The following is a 24090-nucleotide window of genomic DNA, read 5'->3' as shown; positions in this document are numbered from 1 at the left end:
TTACCTTTGCCAACTTCCAGTCTAATGGGAGTGGTCCCAAATCTAAGGAATTTTAGAAAATTATAGCTCACACACCCATTATCTCTGTAGTTACCTCTTGTAACCCTAGGAAATAATATATCAGGTCTTACAGATTTGTCAGATTTTTTTTGTCCTTATACTTTTAATACTTTTTCAAATATTTCTTCAATATTAATGTTAATTTCCTTAATGTCTTCACTCACTTTAGCCCTAGGTTAACATCTATTTCTGGCATGAAACGTATGTCTTCTACTGAGAGGGCAGACATGAAATATTTGTTCAAAGTTATTTTCTGTGTTCCCCTGATCATTTATCTTGTTGCTCCTTCTAATGAACTTGACTTGATCTAGTCTCTTCCTTTTCATATTATATGTATATACACAAAATCTCTTTCAATCTGTTTTCCTATTTCTGCCTAGTTTATTCTCTATTGTATTTTTTTCTTCCTCTTATCAATTCATTTTGGGAATCATTTCCTAGTTTCGACAACAATCTAAATCCTGACACTTGGTTTTTGCATTTTTTTCATATTGTAAGCGTTTTAATTTAATTTAGTACTGTGCTTAACTTCCTAAATGCATTTCTGATGGATCTTGTTGAGTTTTTGCACTTCAGTGAAATGTACTCATATTTTGAATTGTTTATTTAAATGTTTTCCATTGTTCATTTGCAGCCATATTTTTTATTTGCCAACCTACCCAATTAACCTTCACTAGTTGTCCCCTCATCACCATAAATTTAGCTTTGTTTAAGATTTTTGTTTGTGGTTGGAATATGTTACATTGAAATTGATCACTAAATCCAATAATTTATGATCACTGTTTCCCAGGGCAATGTATCCTATTTCATTACTCTAACCTTGATCTAAGATAGCTATGTCCCGGTTATATATATTGCTCCAAGAAACAAAAACATTCTAATCACCTCACCTTCTAGACTACTCTTATGAATTTTATTATTACAGTTTATGTGAAGATTAAAGGCCCCACTCTTGTTATTCCTAATTTCCTCACATGATTATTCTATTTCAAGAACACCTAAAGGCAGATATTTTCTCACTAACATCCTTATGTGATCCTTTACTATCAGGACTATGCCTGCACTGTTTTTCTGAAATGCTGCACACTCTGGAAAATTTATTTCACTAATTTAGTGACCTTGTAACTATGTCTTTGTAATGACAATTTGATCAAAACGTTTACCTTAATTTGAGCCACTTACTGCAGGTTTTTTGCACATTTCGAAGAAGAACATTTAACTTCATTTTTTAAGTCTCTATTCCCTGATTTTTGATACAGTTTTAGTTAAATTTCTCTGTCCTTTCCTGATTCATTCTGATCAGTCATTTGTGATTCTTTACAGTGTGCATAGGACCAGATAGGAAAGTATTTTTGTGTGAAAAATAACCGAGAGTATCTAGTCAATGGACTAGCTAAGTCTTCAGTTTGACTTGGTAAAGTTAGGACATTCTGATCAAAATACAAACCGTTTAATCGTATGAGTAATTATTTGGTAGTATAGAACTTAAACATTGTTTTAAGAAATTTGGGGACATGTCCATCACTCCATGTCTTCACCCACTGGCCCTGCTAAACCTCTTCCTTTTTAAAAGCTCTATTTTAAAATCCAAACATCAGCAAATTCAATTCCAAAAATTACAAAATAAATTTGTCTGCAATGTAAGAACTTTTCATTTCCACTACCAGTAAACCTTTGAGTTTAATGATCTTTCACTGATATAAATCAATTCAAAGCCATCCATCTGCATTCAGAACAGCACTTGCCTCCCACTCATTTCTGGTCTGCACTGACAGTACAATAAAGGTTTCTGAGATGATTTCGTCAAGCTATTGAGGTGTAAATCAATACACGTCAAAGGACGGCAGCAGGACAGGAAATTACACGCCTCGACGAGAAGCCTGTAAACAATTAAATAGGAAGATTTCAGAACACCAGCTGCTGTGGCTGAGTCTACATATTATACAACTTGCTTAATTTGATTTGTTTTAAGGATGCAATATCCTGTTTCAGTAGCTCAGCTAAAACTGTTAAAAAGTTAAATTTCCACAAGTTATTTAAGCTTTCTCTTAAGCTAGTGCTGTTATTTGGTAAAATGCAAATGAAGAAATTAACAAACTGTAAAATATCATCAAATATCCTTTATGCATTATTTCAACATTTGCAAATAATTTGATTTGCCTTCTTTGAAGGGACAGCTGCAGTTTCAATGGGGAGAGATGACATGGCAGGAAAGTTACAGGGAATGCTACTTCCAGATTTGGTGTACATTTTTATGTCAGTCACATTGGATTCCAAAGCTCAAAGGCTTACATATCTGATGCCATTGATAGGAAATGTGTTGTAAACTATTTCCTGCTCCTCAGAATTGGTGCTTCCATATAAATCCATGAAAAGTTTCGGACAGAAGCTTTACAAAATGCTGATGTACATGTCCCCAGGTCAATAAGCTTCCTCAGCAAACATATGCTACTCCAAAAGTTATTTGAGTGAATATAACTGAGGCCAGTCCATAATAATAATGTTGATTTTTTTTGCAGATTAACTTGGCATTCATACTAAAGCAAAGAAATTACCTCAAATGTTCTCAATCTCCTCCATGTATGTGATAAATTACGCTAATCTGCTGTGCTACAAAGAAGCAGGATATGATTTTGCATCTGTATTTTTTCACATACAAGTTCTCAGTGTTGAATTAATCACTGGTGCAAGAACCTGAGTACTTATTCAAATGGATTAAGGAAAGCTGGCAGGCAATTAACTGAGGCTCTCTCATAGAGTCATAGAGATGTACAACATGGAAACAGACCCTTCGGTCCAACCCATCCATGCCGACCAGATATCCCAACCCAATCTAGTCCCACCTGCCAGCACCCTGCCCATACCCCTCCAAACCCTTCCTATTCATGTACCCATCCAAATGCCTTTTAAATGTTGCAATTGTACTAGCTTCCACCACTTCCTCTGGCAGCTCATTCCATACACGTGTGTGCTTAACAACGGCAGGAAATATCTTCATCCATGAACTACGTTTTTGGGACAGTGCCTGTAAAAATCTCTGATATTTTCTCACAGGTCTGTATCTCCCTGTTTACCATGTCAAGATAATTTGGCATTCTATATTGTCAACACAGGAACAAAAGATAGGAAATTAGTGAGATATTTTGACAAATTCTTTAAACTGTTCTATATCCAATTAAGCCATGAATTGCAAATCCATTCATCCATAATGATTCAATAGAAATGTTTACATTTTCTACAAGCTGTTTAAATCTTCATGAAGCAGACTAGAGTCTGGTTCCTTGTCACTGCCAATCCTCCTGAAGTTCACTTCATTTCCACAATATTTTCTTGACATTTTTCTTTCATACAAGAGACTGTAATCTGGAGCCAAATTCTAATCTAAAAAGAACAATCTTTTATTTATAAGCAGCCTTTTAATGTAATAAAATACACAATGACACTTCCCATAAGCTTTGAACTTCAAAATATTACATTGAACCACACAGGAAGATGATAGATATCAGATGAACAAAAGCTTGGTTGAAGCAGGAGGATTTAAATAGTGTCTTAAAGGAAAGGGAGATAGCCAATTGAAGACTCAGCCACCAATAATGAGACGTTCATATCACGGATGCACAAGAGGTCAGAATTAGAATAGCTATTGGAACAGATATCTTGAATAGCTATGCTGCTGAAAATTAGAGCAAGGATTCATGGAAGAATTTGAAAGCAAAGGTGAATATTTTAAAATCAAGACATGACTTGATCAGGATCCAGTAGAGGCCAGTGAGCTGTCACAAGGATTTGCTACAAGATGTATATAGCAGAGGCTGGATGACTATAATATTAGAATATTGGACACCAGCCAGCAGTGCACTGAAATTATCAAGGAAGATATAACAGAGGTATAGTTGAGGTTTTCAGCATTAGATGCGATGAGACAGGGGTGAAGTTTGGTGATATGGGGTGGGGGGTGGGGGGGGAATACGCTTCCTTAGTGATAGCATGGCAGTTTGGTTGGAAACTTATCTCAGGGTCAAATATGGTACCAAGGTAGCAAAGATATTTGTTTGATCTTAGACTGTTGTCAGCAAGAGGGCGGAGTTTGGAATGGGGACCAAGAACAGTGACTTGCAACACTCTATCTAATAAAGTAACTGTATTCTTGAACAGTGAGAAAAGATTGCCTTGCTGGGAATGGTGTACAGAAGGGATTCGTCTGAAGATCCATAGGTTTTGTGAAAATACACATCATAATTGGGAAGACAACAAATAAAACATCCGTATAGAATGTGTGCTCGCTGTAACATGTTCTGATAGCACATCAATTGTTCGTAGTTCTGCTTCCAACAGAACACTGCAGATAATTGTCTTCTTGTAATGCATAGATCAATACAATGGTATGTGCAGCTCCCACATATATGAAGTCTGTATTCTAAATAAGAACTAAAGTGCTTAAAAATCAAAGCACTTTCCTTTTGAATGTTATTCAAATAATTTGGAAGAAAATATTTTTTTCAGAAATGATGATTAAATTCTACAGTATCATACATTTTCACACATTTTCATATGTGTTAAACTCCATTATCTACAAATGTAGGATGACCGGAATCCACTTTATTGCTTCCTAAATTATTATCCTAGGGCATAATGCATTCATTCAGAAAGCATTAGCTGCTTTTCCTTTGAACGACTCCAGCTCTAAATACATTATGCTGACAACTTGGGGGAAAGACACAACTGAAAGGTAGAATCAGAAAACACTCACCCGACAAGCCCCCTCCAATGATGATCACATCTTGTTTTCCACTGGACATTTTCACCGTCAGTTTTCACCTGCTTTTGTGCAGATGCTCCTGAATATGGCTATTTGATTATTTCTTTTACCTTTATACAATCTGTTGTGTTTGGTTCTAGGCTGTAACTAAATCAAGTTGTACAGTCTAGGCTGCATCTCTTCATCTGTTAAACTGCCCGACACAGGCGGACTTCTTTTATCTGTGTATGTGTGATGTCTCCTGCTTGCTCAAGAGGAGGGACCATTGACAAGGTTGCTATGGATTATATATTTATTATTTCATGTGAAGAATCAAAGATGAGAATCAAATGTAAGTGTCTATGAGCATGAATTGTAAAAGTAAGGCTAAAATGGTACAAAAAAACATGAAATTACCTTTCTTGTAGCTGTTAATGAAACAACTTTCTACAATACTTGAGAGTTCATTGTTGTGCAAATTAATGTAAGCAGAGCTATCTAATTGCTCTGTATAGAAATATTGACCTAGCAGATTTACATGTTAATAGCAAGAATCAGCATATATCTCAAAAGTTACATTGTTGAGAGCTTATAATAGCTGTATGCTGATGACACTGTTTCAACCATACATAACAACTGTACCATTTTAACTTGCCAGGATTATTCTATTTTGCTGGGTACAAGGAATTAGCAATTATAAAATATTATATTCTTTTAGTCAGAGGGAATTATTTGCATACCCCACAATAGCAAGATGCCATGGTAACCTCTACCAATGCTTATTGTGATTTAAGACAGCTGATGATACATAATAAGTAGAAGCTCAAAGATGAGCAAAACATAGATCAAAAGATGGTGTAATGAAAAACATTCACGGACATTGAAATTTTAAACATTAATACCTTGCATTTTTTATTGCTGCATTCAACTGGTCATTAAAAATATTCAAAGTTTTTAACTTTCTTCCATCTCTTAAAGAAAGATAATAAATGAATTTGCTGGAAGGATTTTATTATGGCGTGTTATTTTAATATTTTAAATGCAACTTTTTAAATATAAAAACGTTGTGCTTTGGAAAATATAGCAGCCAATTTGTACATAGCAAGGTCCTACTAATAGCAAATGAAGAAGCTCAGTCAAATGAAAATCTGGGCCTAATCTTGACTTTGTTTTTGTGAATGGCCTTTGGTGATTTAAAATCAAATCCAGTGGGATTCTCCAGTAACAAACTGAGATGGATTTTGCAGTCAACAGTGAAGCAGTGGTAATCCTGAAGAAGGATCACTGAATCCAAAACATTAATTCTGCTTTCTATCCACAGATGCTGCCAGATGGGCTAAGTTTTTCCAGCAATTTGTGTTTTTATTTTTGAGGTCTTCCTAGTTCTTTGTTCCTTTTTGTTCTTTAGTTATGCTTTCTGACCTTGAAAAAAATTATTCGTGCAGATCCAGCAACTTACGTGGCACAGACATTCTCTTGCCCAAGGTTAGCTTGAATCTTACATCATATCAAAGGAATCTCCAAGCATCCTAGCACCAGTGATGTCAGAAAACAGGACAAATAGTCAAGTATTCCCACAATCTGCAAACCAGGAAATTAAAAGTAACTAAATATCTTTGCTTTTAATTTTTACATACATTAAAATAGAAAAATCGTGATAGATTGGACACAGAGACGAGATTAAAATAAAGTCAAAAACAAGCCTTTAAAACATGTTTAAAAGATAGAATTTCTTATTAAAATTGGGGTATTCAGGAGTCTAAGAAAATATACAGCAGAATTTCAAGATAGTTCAGTGGTATCTGACTGCCTTCAGTAGCCCACTCTCAGGGTTAGCATAGAACCACTCACAATGAATTGAATCTCCAGACTTACAGGTTTGCTATACATCTGCAATCTTGGGAGGTTGATATCAATTTCAGAGGAGTAATGACAGCAAACGCAAACAATTCCACAGCCGTTCTTGTTTAAAAGCTCAGATGAAATCCATCCACATTCAGTCAAGTTCCAAGGTTGCTGTCTTTTAGAGCCAGTCTGCACTCTCACCATAACATTAGAGACCTCGTGGCACTATGTTTAAAAAAAAAGTCAAGGAAGCGCTTCTGGTACCATTCACCAGTTATCTCTGAATCAACATTATTTAGAATAGGTTGCCTGGTTATTTATTTAATTGCTTGCTATGTTTACCTATACTGCACAGCAAACTGTGACACATCAAAGTCTTACATTGACAGCAAAACCCTTTAGGGCATCCTGATGTTGTGAAAGAAATATAAATGATAGTTCTTTTGAAATTTAGATTTCTATCTGTTCTTCTGCTTGCACAGAATCATGAGCATAATCCTATGATGCTATTCAAAGAATAATAGTGAGTTTAGCACTCTAATATACAATACCTCCCCTAATTAATATAATGCAAAGCATTTATCTGATCATACATTAATTTGTTCTGTGTGATCCTACTTTGCACAATTTAGCTCACATTCTTCTGCTTAATATTGATTACATTGCAAAAGTAATTGGCTTGTGAAAACCTTTGGGAGTTGATCATTTGTTCTTGTTTTGTCTTGTATACCGCAGTTGAAACAATGATGTATACATGAAAATACATAGGTCATGGTTTTTCTAATCAATTACTTGGTAGTAAAATATAAAAAAATTCATGTGTTGCTTCATTTCAATGTTTCCATGCTTAAAAAAAATCAGTAACCCTCACTGGTCTTGGTGGAATGCTTTGCACAAACCTCTTTCTATTGCTACACCTGGCACATGACAGGGATAGAATGAGAATAGATGGGGATTGTAACAGTTAACAGCACATCTTCTGAATAATCCTCCAAATATAACCAATTTCCAAGTGTTACATATATCTACATTTCAAAATATAATAGCACTAAGTACATTCAGAGGAGAGATCGTTTTAAAGTGCATTGATAGAGACAATTATATAGCAATATAAACATTTTGGTAGTATTATTCAGAACAGTTGCAGAATAACACTAGTATAACTGCAGTCTGCTAAGAAATTAGAGCTAGAGAAGCTCTGTGAAATCAAATTTCCAGCTTCTCAAGATGGACAAGGTGGGGAAGTGTGGGAATGTCTCAAATATATCCTCCAAAGAATATTGTTATGCACAAAACCATAATTACACAGAATATGTAATCGTTTGTAAATTTTGTAATTTTCATCATTATCATGTTAGAAATCCTATAACAAAGTCCTCAATTTTTTTAAGATACAAGAGAATAGTAAAAAATCAGTGTTTTTTTTTGTTTCCACTATGATGAAGTTGAAGGCATGTACTGTACCTTTCAGACAGAATGAAAGCTGAAAAGCTTGCAAGCACTTGTCATGTAGCTGACTGCAAGCACAAAGTGTACTGGACAATTTGAAGATGTAACATTTGAGCTGTAATGCTGGCAGAGTTGTTTTCACAACAATTCAAATTCAGCCAATCAGTTTAAATTATGTATATGAAGAAAGAGTGACATAAATTTTGTGTGAAGTGTGCACATAATTTTTTATATATGAGAGAGATCACAATGATTCTGTTATAGACATTATTGGCAATTAACAACAAATTAAATTTTGATGTTTATAAAACCTCCATTAGAATTTTTAGAATTCAAACATGTACAACTGGAAAATACTTATAACTGAAAATGTTTTCATAACTAATTTCAGATCAGTAGAAATCAGATTTTATCCTTAATTCTGTATAATGACACTTTGAATGTAAACATCCAACTCAAACCTTATCTATGCTGATGACTACGAAGCTCCTTTGGTTTATCTGCAGAGGTCAATAAACTATACCAGAAATCACAAATGGGCATTTAGAACACCATTAGTATACAGGTAAAAAAAATGTTACTATCCTTGGAAACTACAATTTGACAAGTGAAACACCAGTCATTGTGGAATACGAATCAATTAATTTTATAAAGAATGCATTCAAACCCTATTGAGAACCTCACTGCATTGCAGATTGTATGTGGCAGTACCAGCCTAACAGTTCACCAAATGTATATGAATAAGGAATGTATTCCTATGCAACCCAGATGCCAATGCACAAACCTGAATGAAAATAGTTGTGCCAGACAAGTACTGGAAGCGATAACAAAGCAGATTGTAAAGTGATCTGTCACATTTATTCAGCCAATCTAGGTATCTTTGCAGGTTAATGGCTTCCCTTCTCATCTGTAACAACAATGGCTTGCACAAAATTTGTTGATCCTTTTTCCACAGCTCCTATCATTCCTCTTTGTTTAGAGATGCTGAAATAAAACTGATCCTTCTCTTACTGAAGGTTTCAGTTATGTTGTTTGCCTAATTTAATGATACATACAATCAAAGATGCCATTGGGATAGTCCAAACTTTTGAATTAGTCAATGAAATGCAGATTGGTGATACAATAATGTCAAACCATCATAAATATACTAAAGTAAATTAGAAAATTGTTAACAGAACTCTTCTACTCACTATTTTACTTTCACAGGGAACATAGTAAGAAATCAACAGTCTAACCTCTTTAGATTTAGCCGAGATTTTGTGGCATTGAGAAGTATTTTCCAGTATTCACTTAAATTTTCCAACAGCTGGTGAATATAAAGTAATCAGAATATCTATTGGCTAAAGGCTACCCAAAATGCAGGCCACAAATAAAATTGTTGACAAATTTATCAAATAATCAACAACTTCCCTGGTTTCAAGAAATATCAGTTGAAGTAACTTCTATTATCACACTGTCTAACTGAAATAATGATTAGTTAAAACATCAACAGAAAATGTATCTATCCAACAACTTCATGTAAATGGAGCCACAAATTTCAGTACAGGACACCTGAAATATGGAATTTTGGATCCAAAAAGGACTAGAATAATTCCCCTTTGACACAAAAGCTGATCAAAGCTATAATGTGTCCATTTCCATTTGTCTGGGCATAAAGATAAGCAAGTAAGATGAATAGCAACAAAAAGGGGTCTTAAACATGACTCAAAAGCTTTGTTACAGATCTTTGTTGCAATCCAATAGCTTCCTTGTCCATCAGTAACAGAAGAACAACTGGAATGCAATTTCCTGTCCCTCTTCCCACAGGTCCCATGATTCCTTTCACTTTAAGGCCGCTAGTTCTTGGAGGAGTTGTTCCTTCTCCCGCTGAAGTTCCAGGATGTGCTGTTTGTTCTGATCAAGACGATCCTCCAGCCACTGTAGCAGAGGACCACTAATGGATGACATCTGGCTACACAGATTCTTTGTGAAAACTAGAGAAATGAAAATGAATAGGCAGATATTGGTCAGTCAAGGTGTTTTAAAATGTTTAAAAACACATTGGATATATTCTACATAAATGAATATTGCTGCGTCCAAAACATAAATATCAAATCGTAGAAACATGTGACTAATTCAGAGCAAACAGGTGCAAATGAAAGTCTTAACTAAAATTTCCACAACCCAAATGTAGCCTGTCCTTATAAAAAGATGCAGAAATTACTCAATTTGCTTACATCTAGGGAGATGTTGAGCCAGTTTTCTCACATTTCTTATCATTTATTTTTAATTTGAACAAATAAGTATTAAATGGGAATATTGGATAGGATATAAATTGTCTGCTTTTGCACAAGATACCTCTTCCCCTTCCCATTGTCCTCTTTTAATTCACTTATTGCAATTTATTTAATAATAGGCCTGCAAAAAAATTTGTTGGAAAGCAGACAGTAACAAAGTTAGCCAGATTTTGGAATTCCTGAACAGGTTTGTCAACTCTTCTTTCTGTTTTGAGCTAACAGAAAGCTAACTTCTGTAATACTGCCCTTTAAAACCAAATAAATTTATTGAATCAATTTGTTCGTGAGGAAGAAAAAAATCATCTGTTTCACAATACACAGATTTTGCACATTATGGTACACAACTTCAGAACCTGCTCACATTCCACATCCATCACAAAATGCACCTATTTCAATCCGGGTAACATTTCCTCCTCTGTTCATATCTCTCTGCTCAAATTGCCACTGAAACTCCTAACCACGTGTTTGTTACTTTTAGGTGTACCTTTTCTAATGCTGCACAAAATGGAGTTCGACAAGAAAAAAATTAGAATTTCTTTACCTGTGCTGACCTCACTATTGACATGTGCGTTTCAGGGGTGATGAGGAGCTGAGTCAGAAGGACAACATCCTGAAAAATTTTGAACTCCTTAAATTTCCTTCCCACTAATTATTCTTCTCTTCCACCTCGAAATTTAATTCCTGTATTCCACACAGAAAGCTGGCATTTTCCACCTCTCCCAATACAAAGCTCAAAGGTCACCAATGGCAAGTGTTAAAAGTCACATCTCTCTGTGCTGTCTCCTGTAATTCTGTCTTTTAAATCAGTGAAACATGTTTTTTTTTGCAAAAACCTTTTATAAACACAGACGAATGAGAAAAACAGTTCATCTGTGAAGTGGCTATCTTTGATGTCCACAGTGTTCCCTATAGCTTGTTTTTTAACTGTTTCACCAGCACTCATTGGGATCAAAAACGTAAACATTCAACTATACTCTTTTGGTATAATGTGTATATTATTTTCTCCAAAAAGGAGACATTGAGCCATAATCTACCTGATCCATTGTGAATCTTGGTTATAGGGTCCAAATGTGTAAGGCTGAAACAAAAGATAAAAGATCACAGATTTTGTTTATTTCAATCTTCTGTTGAATACAAACGAACATTGTTAACAAGATGTGAACTAGATTAACAAATTTTATCCATACCAAAAAACAGGGAAGATCACAGATGAATCTACTAAAACACTAAACAATGGTTATTCTGTTTCCAATAATAGGATTTTGGGTCAAAATCCTGGAACTCCCTCCCTACAGCAATTTGTTGGTACCTACACCAAATAGACTGCAGAGGGCTCAATAGTTGCCAAGGGGCAACTAATATCATTTTAAATTTGTTTGTGGGATGTGGGTATTGCTAGCTAGGGCAGTAGTTATAGGCCATTGCTAATAGCCTAGAGGGCAGTTAAGAGTCAACCAATTGTTTTGGGTCGGAAGTCACATTTAGGCTAGACCAGGCACCAATGGCAGATTTGCTTCCATAAAGGATATTAATGAGCCAGATGTGTTTTACAACAATCAACAGTGATTAAACCAACTCTATTATCTCAGACATTTATTGAATTCAAATTTCAACAGCTGCCTTGGTGTGATTCGAATAAATGTCCCCAGGAAATTAGCCTGGTATAGTGGTTTTGATTATATCATTTAAAACAAAAATGCTGCAAATAAACAAGCAGCACAACATTGGTCATCATGAAGAACGAAAAGATTGGATGTAAAACTGGACTGTTGGCTGCTCTTTCACCTCTCTGAGGGATTCAAAGTTTAACCAGTCTGAGGTCCTTCAAAAGTCTTAAATAAATTGGGTTTGGCAAATTCAAGTTCATATGTGAGCATGAAGCTTGAGAAAAAATATTTTACTTAGGATCAGTCAAACAAATACAAAATCTGATGCAGATTTAGATTCAACTCCAGACTAATTTCAGTTGTAAGGTAGATTATATAGATGAGTAGTATGTGAAAATGTCATAGATCGTTCTCTTTTAAGTTTAGTTTGGCACACTGTTGGGAAAAAGTATCTGTATCTGACTCATATTATGCATGTTTTTAAGTTTTTGATAGTGATGTCAGGTGCCAAAGGGAGTATTATTATTCTGGCATTATATTGTCTGCCTGTCAAATACAGTACTGTAAAAAGGAAAACAAAGAATTTTAAGTACAAATGTTTAGATTTTAAAATAAAATCAAATCAGCAGAACCAATTGATTAACAAAACCATTATACAAATCAATTTTACACGGGGTGGAAATAAACTGATATCCTTCAGTCTACATTGTAATGTAGATTATTTTACAGCTATGACCTCAGTATTTTCTCTCTACAATGATCATGTGTTCAAAGGATAAAATGGTAGCAACAAAATTACATGACTTCATTGACAACAGCACATGGATTTTACACCATATTCTTTAATGCTTCTGGCTAACAAAAATTGATCATACCCAGGTTTACAATTAATACTCAATCAACTGTGAGGATTGGCTGGCATAGTTAGCTAAATGTCAATGGTGCAGATTCATTTCCTCTAAGAGCTTTGGAAATTCATGACCCTGCCTCTTCACTTTACACCATGCTTGATGCAGAGATGTATCTTCAAGCTATTTGATCAACTGTGTCTCTCTACCATAAAGAGATGGCTATGGTCCCCTGTGGACTCTGGACAATTATTTTGATCTATCATTAATAGTAGTTGTATAATAGCATTTAGCAAATTTCTGTCACCCTTTGCATGAAGAAATGTTTGTTAATTTCAGACCTGAAAGATTTGATTCTAATTTTTGATTAATGCCCAGCTCAACATTCTTCAACTACCAGAATTTGTTTCTCTCAACTTACTCAATCTGGCCCTCTTACTATCTTGTAAAGTTCCATCAAATCAACATTTAACCTTCTAAATTCTGGAAACACAACCAGTTTGCATAACATACCCTCATGATTTAACTTCTGCAGCCCAGATATCATTCTAATAAGTTTATGTTGCAGTCCCTGCAAGGCTATTATATATGCTTCCTAATGTGTTATGCCCAGAAATGTTCACAGTACTCCAAGTTCAATCCAACCAGAGCTTAGAAAAGATGAAGCATGTTTTTTTATCCATTTGTTCCTTCATCCTCTTGATATAAAGACCTACATTTCAATAGCCTTTTTGATTATTTTCTGTATATGTTCATGACATTCTGATTTTGTGTAAAGTTTGAAACCAAAGTTTCTTTGGACCTCCACTATTTCTACCAATTCACTGATTAATTAATGCCTCAAACACAAAAATGCATATCATTTCCTTCTTTACCTGTGAATTCTTCTATATGCATCCTGCTCCTCTTGACAAAGGATTTTTGGAAGTTCCACAGCAGACTCCAGACACACTTTACCAATAGTTTCATGGGGCACTACATGGATAGGGATTTCTATTCGTTCATACCTGGAACCAAGTTACCAAAAGGTTAATGACATTCAGATGACCTCCTAACCTATTATCTTAGTTTATGGTGTTTGTATGATCCCAGATTAAATTATAGGCCTATCCACTATCAATTAATTTTGAGCATAAATCTCTATCTTGAAGTTTTCTCCAGTTGATTAACTCATACAAAGTTCAAACCATGGCAGAGAATGATAGCCATCAGATCCCAGCCTATCATAAAAGTAATCAAACATGTGTAAGGATATATGCATGGATGGGGAAACTTTGCAAGCTTTCCATTCGCTATTTCCCCATAATAACAAAATTCATCACTTCATATTAAAAAACTCTTTATATTGTTTTCACCAGAATAACAGGCTGCATTATACTTACTCAGAACCTTTCTGTGCCTGAATTGACTGGAAACAGGTATAGAGAACTCGGCCAGTCTGAAGAAAACATGTAAAAAGGTAAAATGTATTTGTTTAATGGTGTCACTTAATTTTCTATTGATCTCTTAATATAACCAGCAAGCCCTTGAAACTGGGCTTTTATGGTAGGAGCTACTACAAAATCTGGGTGGAATTTAATAATTAACTATTCAAATTAGCCTTGCTCTGGAACTCTCCATAATATGAGTTAGTAAATCTCCCTCTCATTTTTTGGTTACGTAATTAAATCTAAGCCAGACTGAAGGGATAAATGTGATGTTTCCCTCTGACATCTTTAAAATTGCAGGAACAAAATTAGCTTGGAACGGTTTCAACCAATGCTCACAGCACAAAATTATTGATAAGTCATAACAAATTGGCATTTACACACATCACGGCAAAAAGGCAGCATTGTCTGGGAATTGAAAACATATCACTTGTGCAACCCGATAGTAGTCTCTCTAGTTTGGATTTTTAAAAATTCATTCAAAGTATGTGGATAACCATGGCAATGTCTGTATTTTGGCCATCTACCTAGACAATATGCTGGTGATCTGCCTTTTTAAAACAACCACAGTCAGGACGGTTAGGTATATGTTTTTAGTAATAGTGAAGGAATGGTAATATACTTCCATTTCAGGATGTCATTGACTCAGATTTATCAATTTGGCCTGTCCCACAAAAGTTGCACATAATTGTTAACTACTAATGGGGAAAATCAGCCCCAGAGATTTTCTCTCACCCCACTATGAGGAAGCATTAAACCACCATGAAATGCCATCAAAAGAATGAACACACAATAAAATATAGGAGGTACAGACCTTTGTGTTTTTGTCCTCAATGAAACAGGAGAAGATCAACCCTACAAAGCCTTGGTCCATCATCTGATACATGGCCTGAGTACGGACATCTGACAGAAAAAAAAGCAGGTTTAGAATGGTATTGATCAAGCTTTGCTTCTTTGACAAACTACTCCATGTTAACTGCACTAGCAAGGAAACTAAAATGGACTCTAAATTATTTCAATGAAGAGAGCTTAACATTGATGATCTGAATTGGCACATTTGGACATAACTCAAATTTTAATGGCAAGGTGCATTCTTATTTTGTCCAAAAACCTAAGACCCCATCAGCCAACATAACAGGGAGGTGTATCTCCTATAGAAAATCATTGGAAAAGCCTAAGTATAAAATGTCTATCGTACACACATGAACAGCAAACAATCTTGTTCCTTTTTAAACAGAATTAAACTAAACAACAGGTCACAGGTAAGTATGTTGCATGAAAATGCTCTCTTATGGCTTAGGGGTAGATGTAAATCATCCAAAATACTAAATACAAATGTGAAAGGCCTCTCAGTTTACAGAGCTCATAGTTCCCCTATTAAAATATCCAAATGTCTCTTTAATAATTTGACTCCTTGCTTCAGAGAGAATCTTTACAGTACGGAAATAGGCTATTTGGCCCAACAAATTCACACCGATCCTCCGAAGAGCAACCCGCCCAACCCATTCCCTTACCACTCTAAATTTACCCCTGACTAATGCACCAAATCCACACATCCCTGAACACAATGGGCAATTTAGCATGGCCAACTAACCTAACCTGTACATCTTTGGATTGTGGGAGGAAACTGAAGCACCCAAAGGACACCTATGCAGACACAGGGAGAATGTGCCAACTCCACACAGACAGTGTAGAAAATGGACTCCAAAAGAATTTGAAATCACAGAACCAGGGAGGAAGGGGAATGCCAACAGCCCCAATCAGGGAACTCATTTTTTATGAGGTCCACCTGGCTGACCTTGTTATAGTCACGACAGCACCTGCCATGATCAACCAGTGAAAATACAACTGAGGTCAGACATGATGCCTTCAACAGTCAAATGGTGGGCGACATGGTGGCACAGTGGTTAGCACTGCTGCCTTACAGCGCCAGAGATCTGGGTTCAATTCCCACCTCAGGCAACTGTCTGTGTGGAGTTTGCACATTCTCCCGTGTCTGCGTGAGTTTCCTCCAGGTGCTCCAGTTTCCTACCACAGTCCAAAAATGTGCAGGCCAGGTGAATTGGCCATGCTAAATTGCCCGTCGTGTTAGGTGAAGGGGTAAATGTAGGGGAATGAGTATGGGTGGGTTGCTCTTCAGAGGGTCGATGTGGACTTGTTGGGCCGAAAGGCCTGTTTCCATACTGTAAATAATCTAATCAGGAAAAAAAAATCTGAAAACACATGGGATAGTGTTAATAAAGTTAGCATTTTAAACAAGCCATTCATTACACACTGCTGATTTTTTATCTTGTTTACTATCAGGAGAAAACTGGATAAAAGTCATTGCTCACAAGGGATTTCTACTCTTTAAACTGCTCACATATGTTACACTAACTCCACTATTACTTGATATCCACCCAGTTCAGTCACACACTTACCTACATGTGAAGGCCATACAGTGATATGAGGGTGAGAATGATACCATCCTACCACTCTCATTGGGCGACCCGTCATTTCAGCTAACCTGTGCAAGTCGTCAAAGATTTTATGTAATTGAAATCTCTAGTACATAACCTTCAGAACACTGCAAACCCACAAAGCCAATGAATTGCAATCCACACTAGAAACCTCTGACATCAAACCAACAAAATATGTGAACTTCTCCTAATCTAAATAATACAGAAAAATAACGTTGTGAAAGTATATTAAGAGTTTTTTTTTGAAACAATCATATCTTGCCCACGTACTGTTCAGTTAAATGGGCAAAGAAATGTTTAAATTTGCCTGTATCCTATTTTGATACAGCAGCACAGAGGGAAATTTTACTTTTTGCCTCCTAGCAAATTTTATTTTGCATCTAACTTAAAAACGCATGTACAGAGTGAACATTTTTATGTGCTTATCTAGAACCATGAATTTGGGGGTCACAGAGTTAGACAGAGATGGAGTGGGATGTCAATTTGGAAGTAGAATCTTTGGTTCTCTTTTTATGAAGCAAATTCTCTAAAGACAATGTTTTTTATTTTCTAAAACAAAAACTAGTTCATGGGATGTGGGCATTGCTGGCTGGGCAAGCATTACTTGCCTATCCCTGATTACTCTTGTACTGAGTGGCCAGCTAGGCCATTCAAGTGGACAGTTAAGAGCCAAGAACATCGCCAAGATGTGGAGTCATGTATAGGACAGACCAGGTGAGGATGACAGTTTTCCCTCCCAAAAGGGCATTACTGAACAAAATGGGTATTTCTGATGCTTACATGCTTGCTAGCTTTTTAATTCCAAATTCGTACTGAATTCAAATCTCACCATTGTTGCAGCGGGACTCAAACTGATGTAATTTTTATTTGATTCATTCACAAGATGGTCATATCTGGCAAGGGCAGCAGTTATTGATCATGCCTAATTGCTCAGAGGGCAGTTAAGAATCAATCACGTTGCTGTGGATCTGGAGTTGCATGTAGGCCATACCATGGAAGGATGGCAGATTTCCATCCCTAAAGGACATTAGTGTACCAGATGGGTTTTTCTTGACAATCAACATGGTCATCATGAGACTCTTGTTTCCAGATTTTTTTTTACTGAATTCAAAATCCACCATCTACCATGGTCAGATTCAAACTTGGGTCCCCAAAACATTACCTCAGTCCATAGATTAACAATCCAGCAATAGAACCACTAGGCCGTCACCTCCCCATAATCAGTATGTTAGGGTGCGGGCTATAGATTACTAGGAGAAAGTGAGGACTGCAGATGCTGAAGATCAGAGTCAAAAAGTGTGGCACTGGAAAGCACAGCAGGTCAGGCAGCATCAGAGGAACAGGAGAGTCGACATTTCAGGCATAAGCTCTTCATCAGGAACGTGGGGGTGGCTGAGAGATGAATGGGGCTGGGGGGGATGGTAGCTGGAAAGGCAATAGGTAGATGCAGGTGGGGGGTGACAGTGAGGGGACGGTGGATGGAATAGGTGGGAAGGAAGATGGATAGGTAGGACAGTTCAAGAGGGCAGTGCCAAGTTGGTGGCTTGGATCTGGGATGAGGTGGGGGAACAGGAAATAAGGAAACTGGTGAAGTTGACTTTGATGCCGTGTGGTTGGAAGGTCTTGACAGAAGATGAGACGTTCTTCATCTAGTTGTCAGTGGCTTGGATTTGGCAGAGGAGGCCCAGATCTTGCATGTCCTTGGTGGAGTGGGAGGGGAAGTTGAAGTGGTCAGCCACAGGGCATTGGGGCTGTTTGGTGCATGTCCCAGAGACGTTCCCTGAAATGTAGAAGAGACATCGAGAGCAACGGACACAGTAGATGAGGTGTTTGGATGTGCAAGAAAATCTCTGCCAGATCTGAAAAAAATCCTTTGGGGTCTTGGATGGAGGTGAGGGGGAGGTATGGGTGCAGGTTTTACACCTCTTGTAGCGGCAAGGGAAGATGCCAGGATCAGAAGGTGTGTTGATGGAGGGCATGGACCTAATTGAGGGAGTCACAGAGGGAATGGTCTCTGCAGAACGCAGACATGGATGGGAAGGGAAATAGATCTCTGGTGGGGGGGGGGGTCTGATTGTAGGTGGCGGAAAAAGTGGAGGATAATGAGCTATATACAGATTTTAGTGGAGTGGAAGGTGAGGATCAGGAGGCTTCTATTCTTGTTGTGGTTGGAGGGCTGGAGTTCAACGGCGGAAGTGTAGTCAGTGGAGGAGATGTGCTGAAAGGCATTCTTGATCATGTAGGAGGGGAAACTGCAGTCCTTAAAATAGGAGGCCATCTGGGATGTCCTGGAGTGGAATTGTTCCTCCTTGGAGTAGATACGGCAGAGGCAAAGGAATTGGGAGTAAAGGATAGGGTTTTTTCCTGGGGAGTCCAGGTAGCTGTGGGATTTGGTGGGTTTGAAGTAGGTGTCCGTGTTGAGTCAGTTGCCACAGATGGAAGCGGAGAGGTCCAGAAGGGAAGAGAGGTGTCTGAGATGGTCCAAGTGAACTTAAGGTCAGGGTGGAAGGTGCTCGTGATGTTGATGAACAACATCACTGTCAGTTCAGCAGTATGATTATACATCAGAGTGTCAGTTAGCTCAGTTGGCAGGATGGCTAAATTACGATGCAGAGTGACGCCACAGTGGCTTCAATACCCATATCAGCTGAGGTTGCCATGGGTGGAGGTCCTGCCTGAGTTATGGTGATTTTCTGGTTAAATTCACCACCAGCTTTCTGTCTCTAAAGTGTAGACTATTGCAATTTTTTTTTACAACATATTCTCAGCGACTACAATCATTATTGCACTGTTTCTCCAGCACTGGGATATTTAAATGACAATCTTCCTTGTCCAGACTTTTGATTCTGATAGTCTGAAATTCAGCAGAATAGATGCAGAAAACAAAAAGTTTAACAACAGGAGTCAACACCAAAATCAAGTCACTGCATTATCACAACAATAATGGAGTTGGGTAATAAAATAATGAAAATGCACTATATGAAATAAAAATGAGGGACAATGTACTTGTGGATCTGTGAACCTACATGAAAGGGCAAATTTAGATCATTAGAAGCTTTGACATTTTAGCATTGAATTTGTGCAGAAGCCATGGATTTTTTTGGGTGGAAGTTTTCTGCTTTGTATATGAGCAGGTACAATGTCACACGCTATTAAATGGAATTGTATCACAAGCTGATGAGGGAGGGTGCTTTACTCTCCACTTAATATCCACTTTACTTTCCCATACATGGATGCCTCATCTTGATAAAATATGGAAACAATTATCTGCTAATTGTAACTAATACAGCAGTTGTTTGCTAACAATAACATGATAGTTTCATATACAATCTCAATAATAATCTCAACTGAAAGGATATCTCAGCTTCAGTAGATGCTGCAGAAAGTTGCTCTGGAGAAATTTCCACTCGATCCTTCCGCTTATCTGAACGGCGAAGAATGATGACAGAATGAATGTGAACAATCCTGCTTGTGTCAACCTAAGAAAAATATGAGAGGTTAATTGACTTTATTTCCTTCCTACAATGTCAAAATGAACTGATGGCATACTGAATTAGGACATTAACCTTTATCCCTGGAGCTTGACAACATGGTGGCTCAATGGTTGGCACTCTGCCTCACAGTGTGAGGGACATGGGTTCAATTCCACACTAGGGTGATGCCTGTGTGGAGTTTACACTTTCTCCCTGTCTGCATGGGTTTCCTCCAAGTGCTCTGGTTTCCTCCCTCAGTCCAAGAATGTGTAGGTTAGGTGGATTAGCCATGGGGAACGCAAGATGATGGAGGGGGTTGGGGTGGGATGCTCTTCGGAGAGTCATTGTGGACTCAGTGGGCCAAATGGCCTGCTTCCACACTGTAAGGATTCTATACTCTCACATCCAGCTGGAGAGAAAAGATGAATATCTCTCTTTGCTGACTCGAGTGGGTCTTTAAAGTGAGTTTGTGCAGTTTTCATCAAACAGAGCATGGTAGTACAAAATTTGTGTATTGTTGAAAAAAAATGTTGTTGAAGCTTTTCATCTTGTACCCATCAGGACAATATTTAAATGGAATTTGAGGAAATGGCTGATTAGCTGGCAAGAGGACTCTGGTAACTTCTCTTCCAATCAGAGAAATCATCTTGGGAGTTAACTGCAGGAACTACACTAGAGCTTATGAGGACATACAAGGAAATTGCATTAAGCTAAGGCATAAAGGGATATCACTTGAGAGTCCTGAACAGGCCATAAATGTGTGGCTGCAGTGAACTGTAAGGATCAAATCAACAAAATAGGTGACTGCCATTTCTCATCTTTAAAAGACACAGTTTTCACAGTCAGCTCTGTATTTTCTTGTGAAATATCTGAATGCTGTCAAAACATGAAGCTATCAACACAAGTACAAAATTGCAAACTGACAAGGAAAAGCTGAGTCATTCCAGGTGATTCAAGAAACAAAGAAGAGAACAGTGTGGTGGCTATTAGGTGACTGAGCTTGTTCTCCCTTCTCTCAATTATGAACAATGATGGCTAATAGCTAGTTTCTGGGTTGAGTTACTCATTTGTTTATTTCTCAGGGCAATGCATTGATTAATCCAAGCTAACCTTCCGGGTCTAAACATTTAAACAAAGCTTGGCAATTATGTTCAATCATTAATAGGTGCCCTCTCCAAGGCAGTGTCTCTACCAGAGGCAATTTGTCAACCAAACAGTACTCCATTTATACGATACAAATGTTGATTTCCCTTTACTTTGGTCCTTCTTGTAAAATGCCCTGATGAGTACAAGATGAAATGCTTCAACACAACGTCCTTGCTCAGCAATACTCAAAAGGAGACCAATATGGAAATAAAAAAAATTAGAGTGGGGCAATACAGTACGAGATATATAGAGATCAATTAATTGCAGGATAGAGAGACCTCTGTATCACATGCATTTTATACATGTTCTGTCACAAAATGCTGACACTGAATAGCAAAATGGAAAGTGTTCAGTTTCCCTGCTGATAACACGATTCACCTTACTAAAAAAAATTTAACAGAAACATTATCAGATGGAGGGCATTTTGGTGTGTCTCCAGAAACCATTGTGCTTTAACCAACTTAATTATTTTTCTTTTTAAAAACAGATGAGCAACTGTCTTGGAGCCTAAATATGAATAGAATTGCTAATGCAACCTAATAAATAAAAACACTCATTAATTTTCTTCTTCCAACAACCTCCAACCAACCCTAATCCTAAACTGTTTTTTTGTCACTAACACCAGAACTCATTTACTGTTGTACTGCAACAAATAACTGAGAATCCATTTCTCTTCTTTAAAAGACAGTTTTCACAGTCAGCTCTGTATTTTCTTGTGAAATATCTGAATGCTGTCAAAACATGAAGCTATCAACACAAGTACAAAATTGCAAACTGCCAAGGAAAAGCTGAGTCATTCAAGGTGATTCAAGAAGCAAAGAAGAGAACAGTGTGGTGGCTATTAGGTGACTGAGCTTGTTCTCCCTTCTCTCAATTATAAACAATGATGGCTAACAGCTAGTTTCTGGGTTGAGTTACTCATTTGGTGAGTTCAGTCAGTAGTGGGCAAAAAACACACCCCTGACATGTTGTTGAAATAATGGTAGCTCAAATCCATTTGCTGGAAGTAATGTTATACAAAATATTTGCTGGAACTATAATACTGAAGATCTACGCTATTTGCTTCAATATGCCTTGTGGTATATGAAGAAATTTCTTCTGAATTATTCTGTGGTTACTTTGGATTACACGTTTGGAGCTGGCAGCCTATTTTATTTCATTTGTACATTATTTCTGACAGTCATTAATAATGTTGTGATGTTATCAATTAACTCACAGTGTGAAAGGGTCAGTAACAACATGGATGCAGAATGACTGGAAACAAACAGTATTGGTTCATGGATAATTTTCAAACTGGAGAAAGGTTTATAGGCAGAGTTTCATAGAACCCCAACATCTTGGAATCAGGCCAGTCAGCCCAACAAGTCCTCACCAACTCTCCAAGAGCATCCCAACTGACTCATCCTCCTACCCTATCCATGTAACCTTGCATTTCCCATGGCTCACCTACACAGACGTGGACATAATGGGCAATTGAGCATGGCCAACCCACCTAACCTACACACCTTTGGACTGTGGGAGGAACCTGGAGTTCTCCAGGAGTTGATGTTAAGTGATTTAAAAATTTGTTGATGATACAAAACTTGAACATTTGTGAGGAGATTATAGAACTTCAACAGGACAAAACAGTAGGTTAATGGTATAGGCAAACAATGACATTTAATGCAGAGAACTCTGATGTCATTCAGTGTGGTAGGAAGAAGTCAAAGAGACAATATAAAATGATGGATACAATTCTGAAATTATTGCTGGACCATGAAAAGAAGGTGGGATTTGGGGCTCATAAAATTGTTCCACTGGAGACCCAGCACTGTCACAATGGATTAAATAGTCCTTCTGCACTGTAGCAACTCTGTGAATTACTTTATAACATAATGCAAGAGCTGGGGGATGCATAGATCCAATGATACTTTGTCTTCCGAAGCAACCTGCACTTGGCACATTCAGATAACCCATACACTGTATACCAATATTTCCTGAAAATAACATGAATAAAATCCTATCTTTATGCTCGGGCACCCTATTGGAACTGAAGCAATAATTCCGCAGGGATTGGATTTATATCGAATTTTGAGATTTGCTCTATTGAGAGAACAATCGGCTCAGTGAGTAATCCGTGCACATTAACTGGACAGGACTAATTTGATGAGTTCTGTCATCGCCCCAGCACAGAAAGGGGTAAGGCGTAGGGACCTTTGCTGCGCTCCAGCAGCCTGTAAAGAGCATCGCCTTGCAGAAGCGATGAGTTAGTTCCAGTAGAACAGCAGACAGGACCAGCTGGGCCTGTGCTGGGTGATAGGATTGAATAACCTCTGGATGATAGTCCCAGACCCGAATCCTGAGGCAATGCACCAATTCCCACTCAGAGGGGAGAAACAGAAGCTGAGGCTTCCTCGTCAAGGGATGCTGAGACCTGGTTGCCGGGGGTAACAATGCCCAGCCCGTTGCTAAGGGGGGGTGGGTGGGTCGGGTTGTCAGGGTGACAGTCTCCCGCCCGGTTGCTAAGGGAAGGTTCGAGTGGGTACCTCTCCGATACACAGTCCCATCACTTCCTCCTTCTCGGTGGACAAGGCGTGATTTAAACACACGAGGAACGCATCCGAGTCCAAGTGAACCCCGCACACCGCCATGTCCGCTCAACACTTGGGAGTCAAACCTAAACTCGCTTTAAACCGAACCGGATCCTCTCCCCTTCCCGACAAACATGGGAGGCCGACCGACAACCGGCGCCGGGCGGCAAGCGCGCGCGTCGCAACTCGGTT

General features: G+C 37.8%; 2 protein-coding genes across 2 annotated transcripts in view; both read right to left on the bottom strand.

Moving 5' to 3' along the window:
* Positions 1–5135, bottom strand: part of LOC140495821 (amine oxidase [flavin-containing]-like) — a 72852-nt gene extending 67717 nt beyond the window's left edge. The window contains exon 1 of the mRNA XM_072594969.1: positions 4811–5135. Within this exon, the coding sequence (XP_072451070.1) occupies positions 4811–4859 (49 nt within the window). The 5' untranslated portion in view covers positions 4860–5135. The remainder of the gene's footprint in view (positions 1–4810) is intronic.
* Positions 5136–6437: 1302 nt separating this feature from the next.
* brcc3 (BRCA1/BRCA2-containing complex, subunit 3) lies at positions 6438–24046 on the bottom strand. The gene is made up of 8 exons (XM_072594970.1): positions 23854–24046; positions 20069–20188; positions 16671–16758; positions 15065–15153; positions 14206–14261; positions 13699–13830; positions 11403–11446; positions 6438–10065 (listed from the first exon to the last, which is right to left on the bottom strand). Exons 1-8 carry the CDS (start codon positions 23956–23958, stop codon positions 9914–9916), a joined length of 786 nt encoding a protein of 261 aa, XP_072451071.1. The 5' UTR covers positions 23959–24046; the 3' UTR covers positions 6438–9913.
* Positions 24047–24090: the final 44 nt, after the last annotated feature.

This window comes from Chiloscyllium punctatum, chromosome 25, assembly GCF_047496795.1.
Source record: "Chiloscyllium punctatum isolate Juve2018m chromosome 25, sChiPun1.3, whole genome shotgun sequence".
NCBI lineage: Eukaryota > Metazoa > Chordata > Chondrichthyes > Orectolobiformes > Hemiscylliidae > Chiloscyllium > Chiloscyllium punctatum.
Note: the sequence above shows the minus strand (reverse complement) of the source record. Positions and strands in the feature narration are given on the sequence as shown.

Excerpts from the sequence above, each read along its gene's own strand:
- brcc3 (XM_072594970.1), bottom strand. The coding sequence starts at position 23,958 with ATGGCGGTGTGCGGGGTTCACTTGGACTCGGATGCGTTCCTCGTGTGT. Across the intron at positions 14,262-15,064 it reads TTGAGGACAAAAACACAAAG|ACTGGCCGAGTTCTCTATAC; the intron begins GTCTGTACCTCC and ends TGTTTTCTTCAG. Across the intron at positions 11,447-13,698 it reads GCATATAGAAGAATTCACAG|CCTTACACATTTGGACCCTA; the intron begins GTAAAGAAGGAA and ends CTTTTGTTTCAG.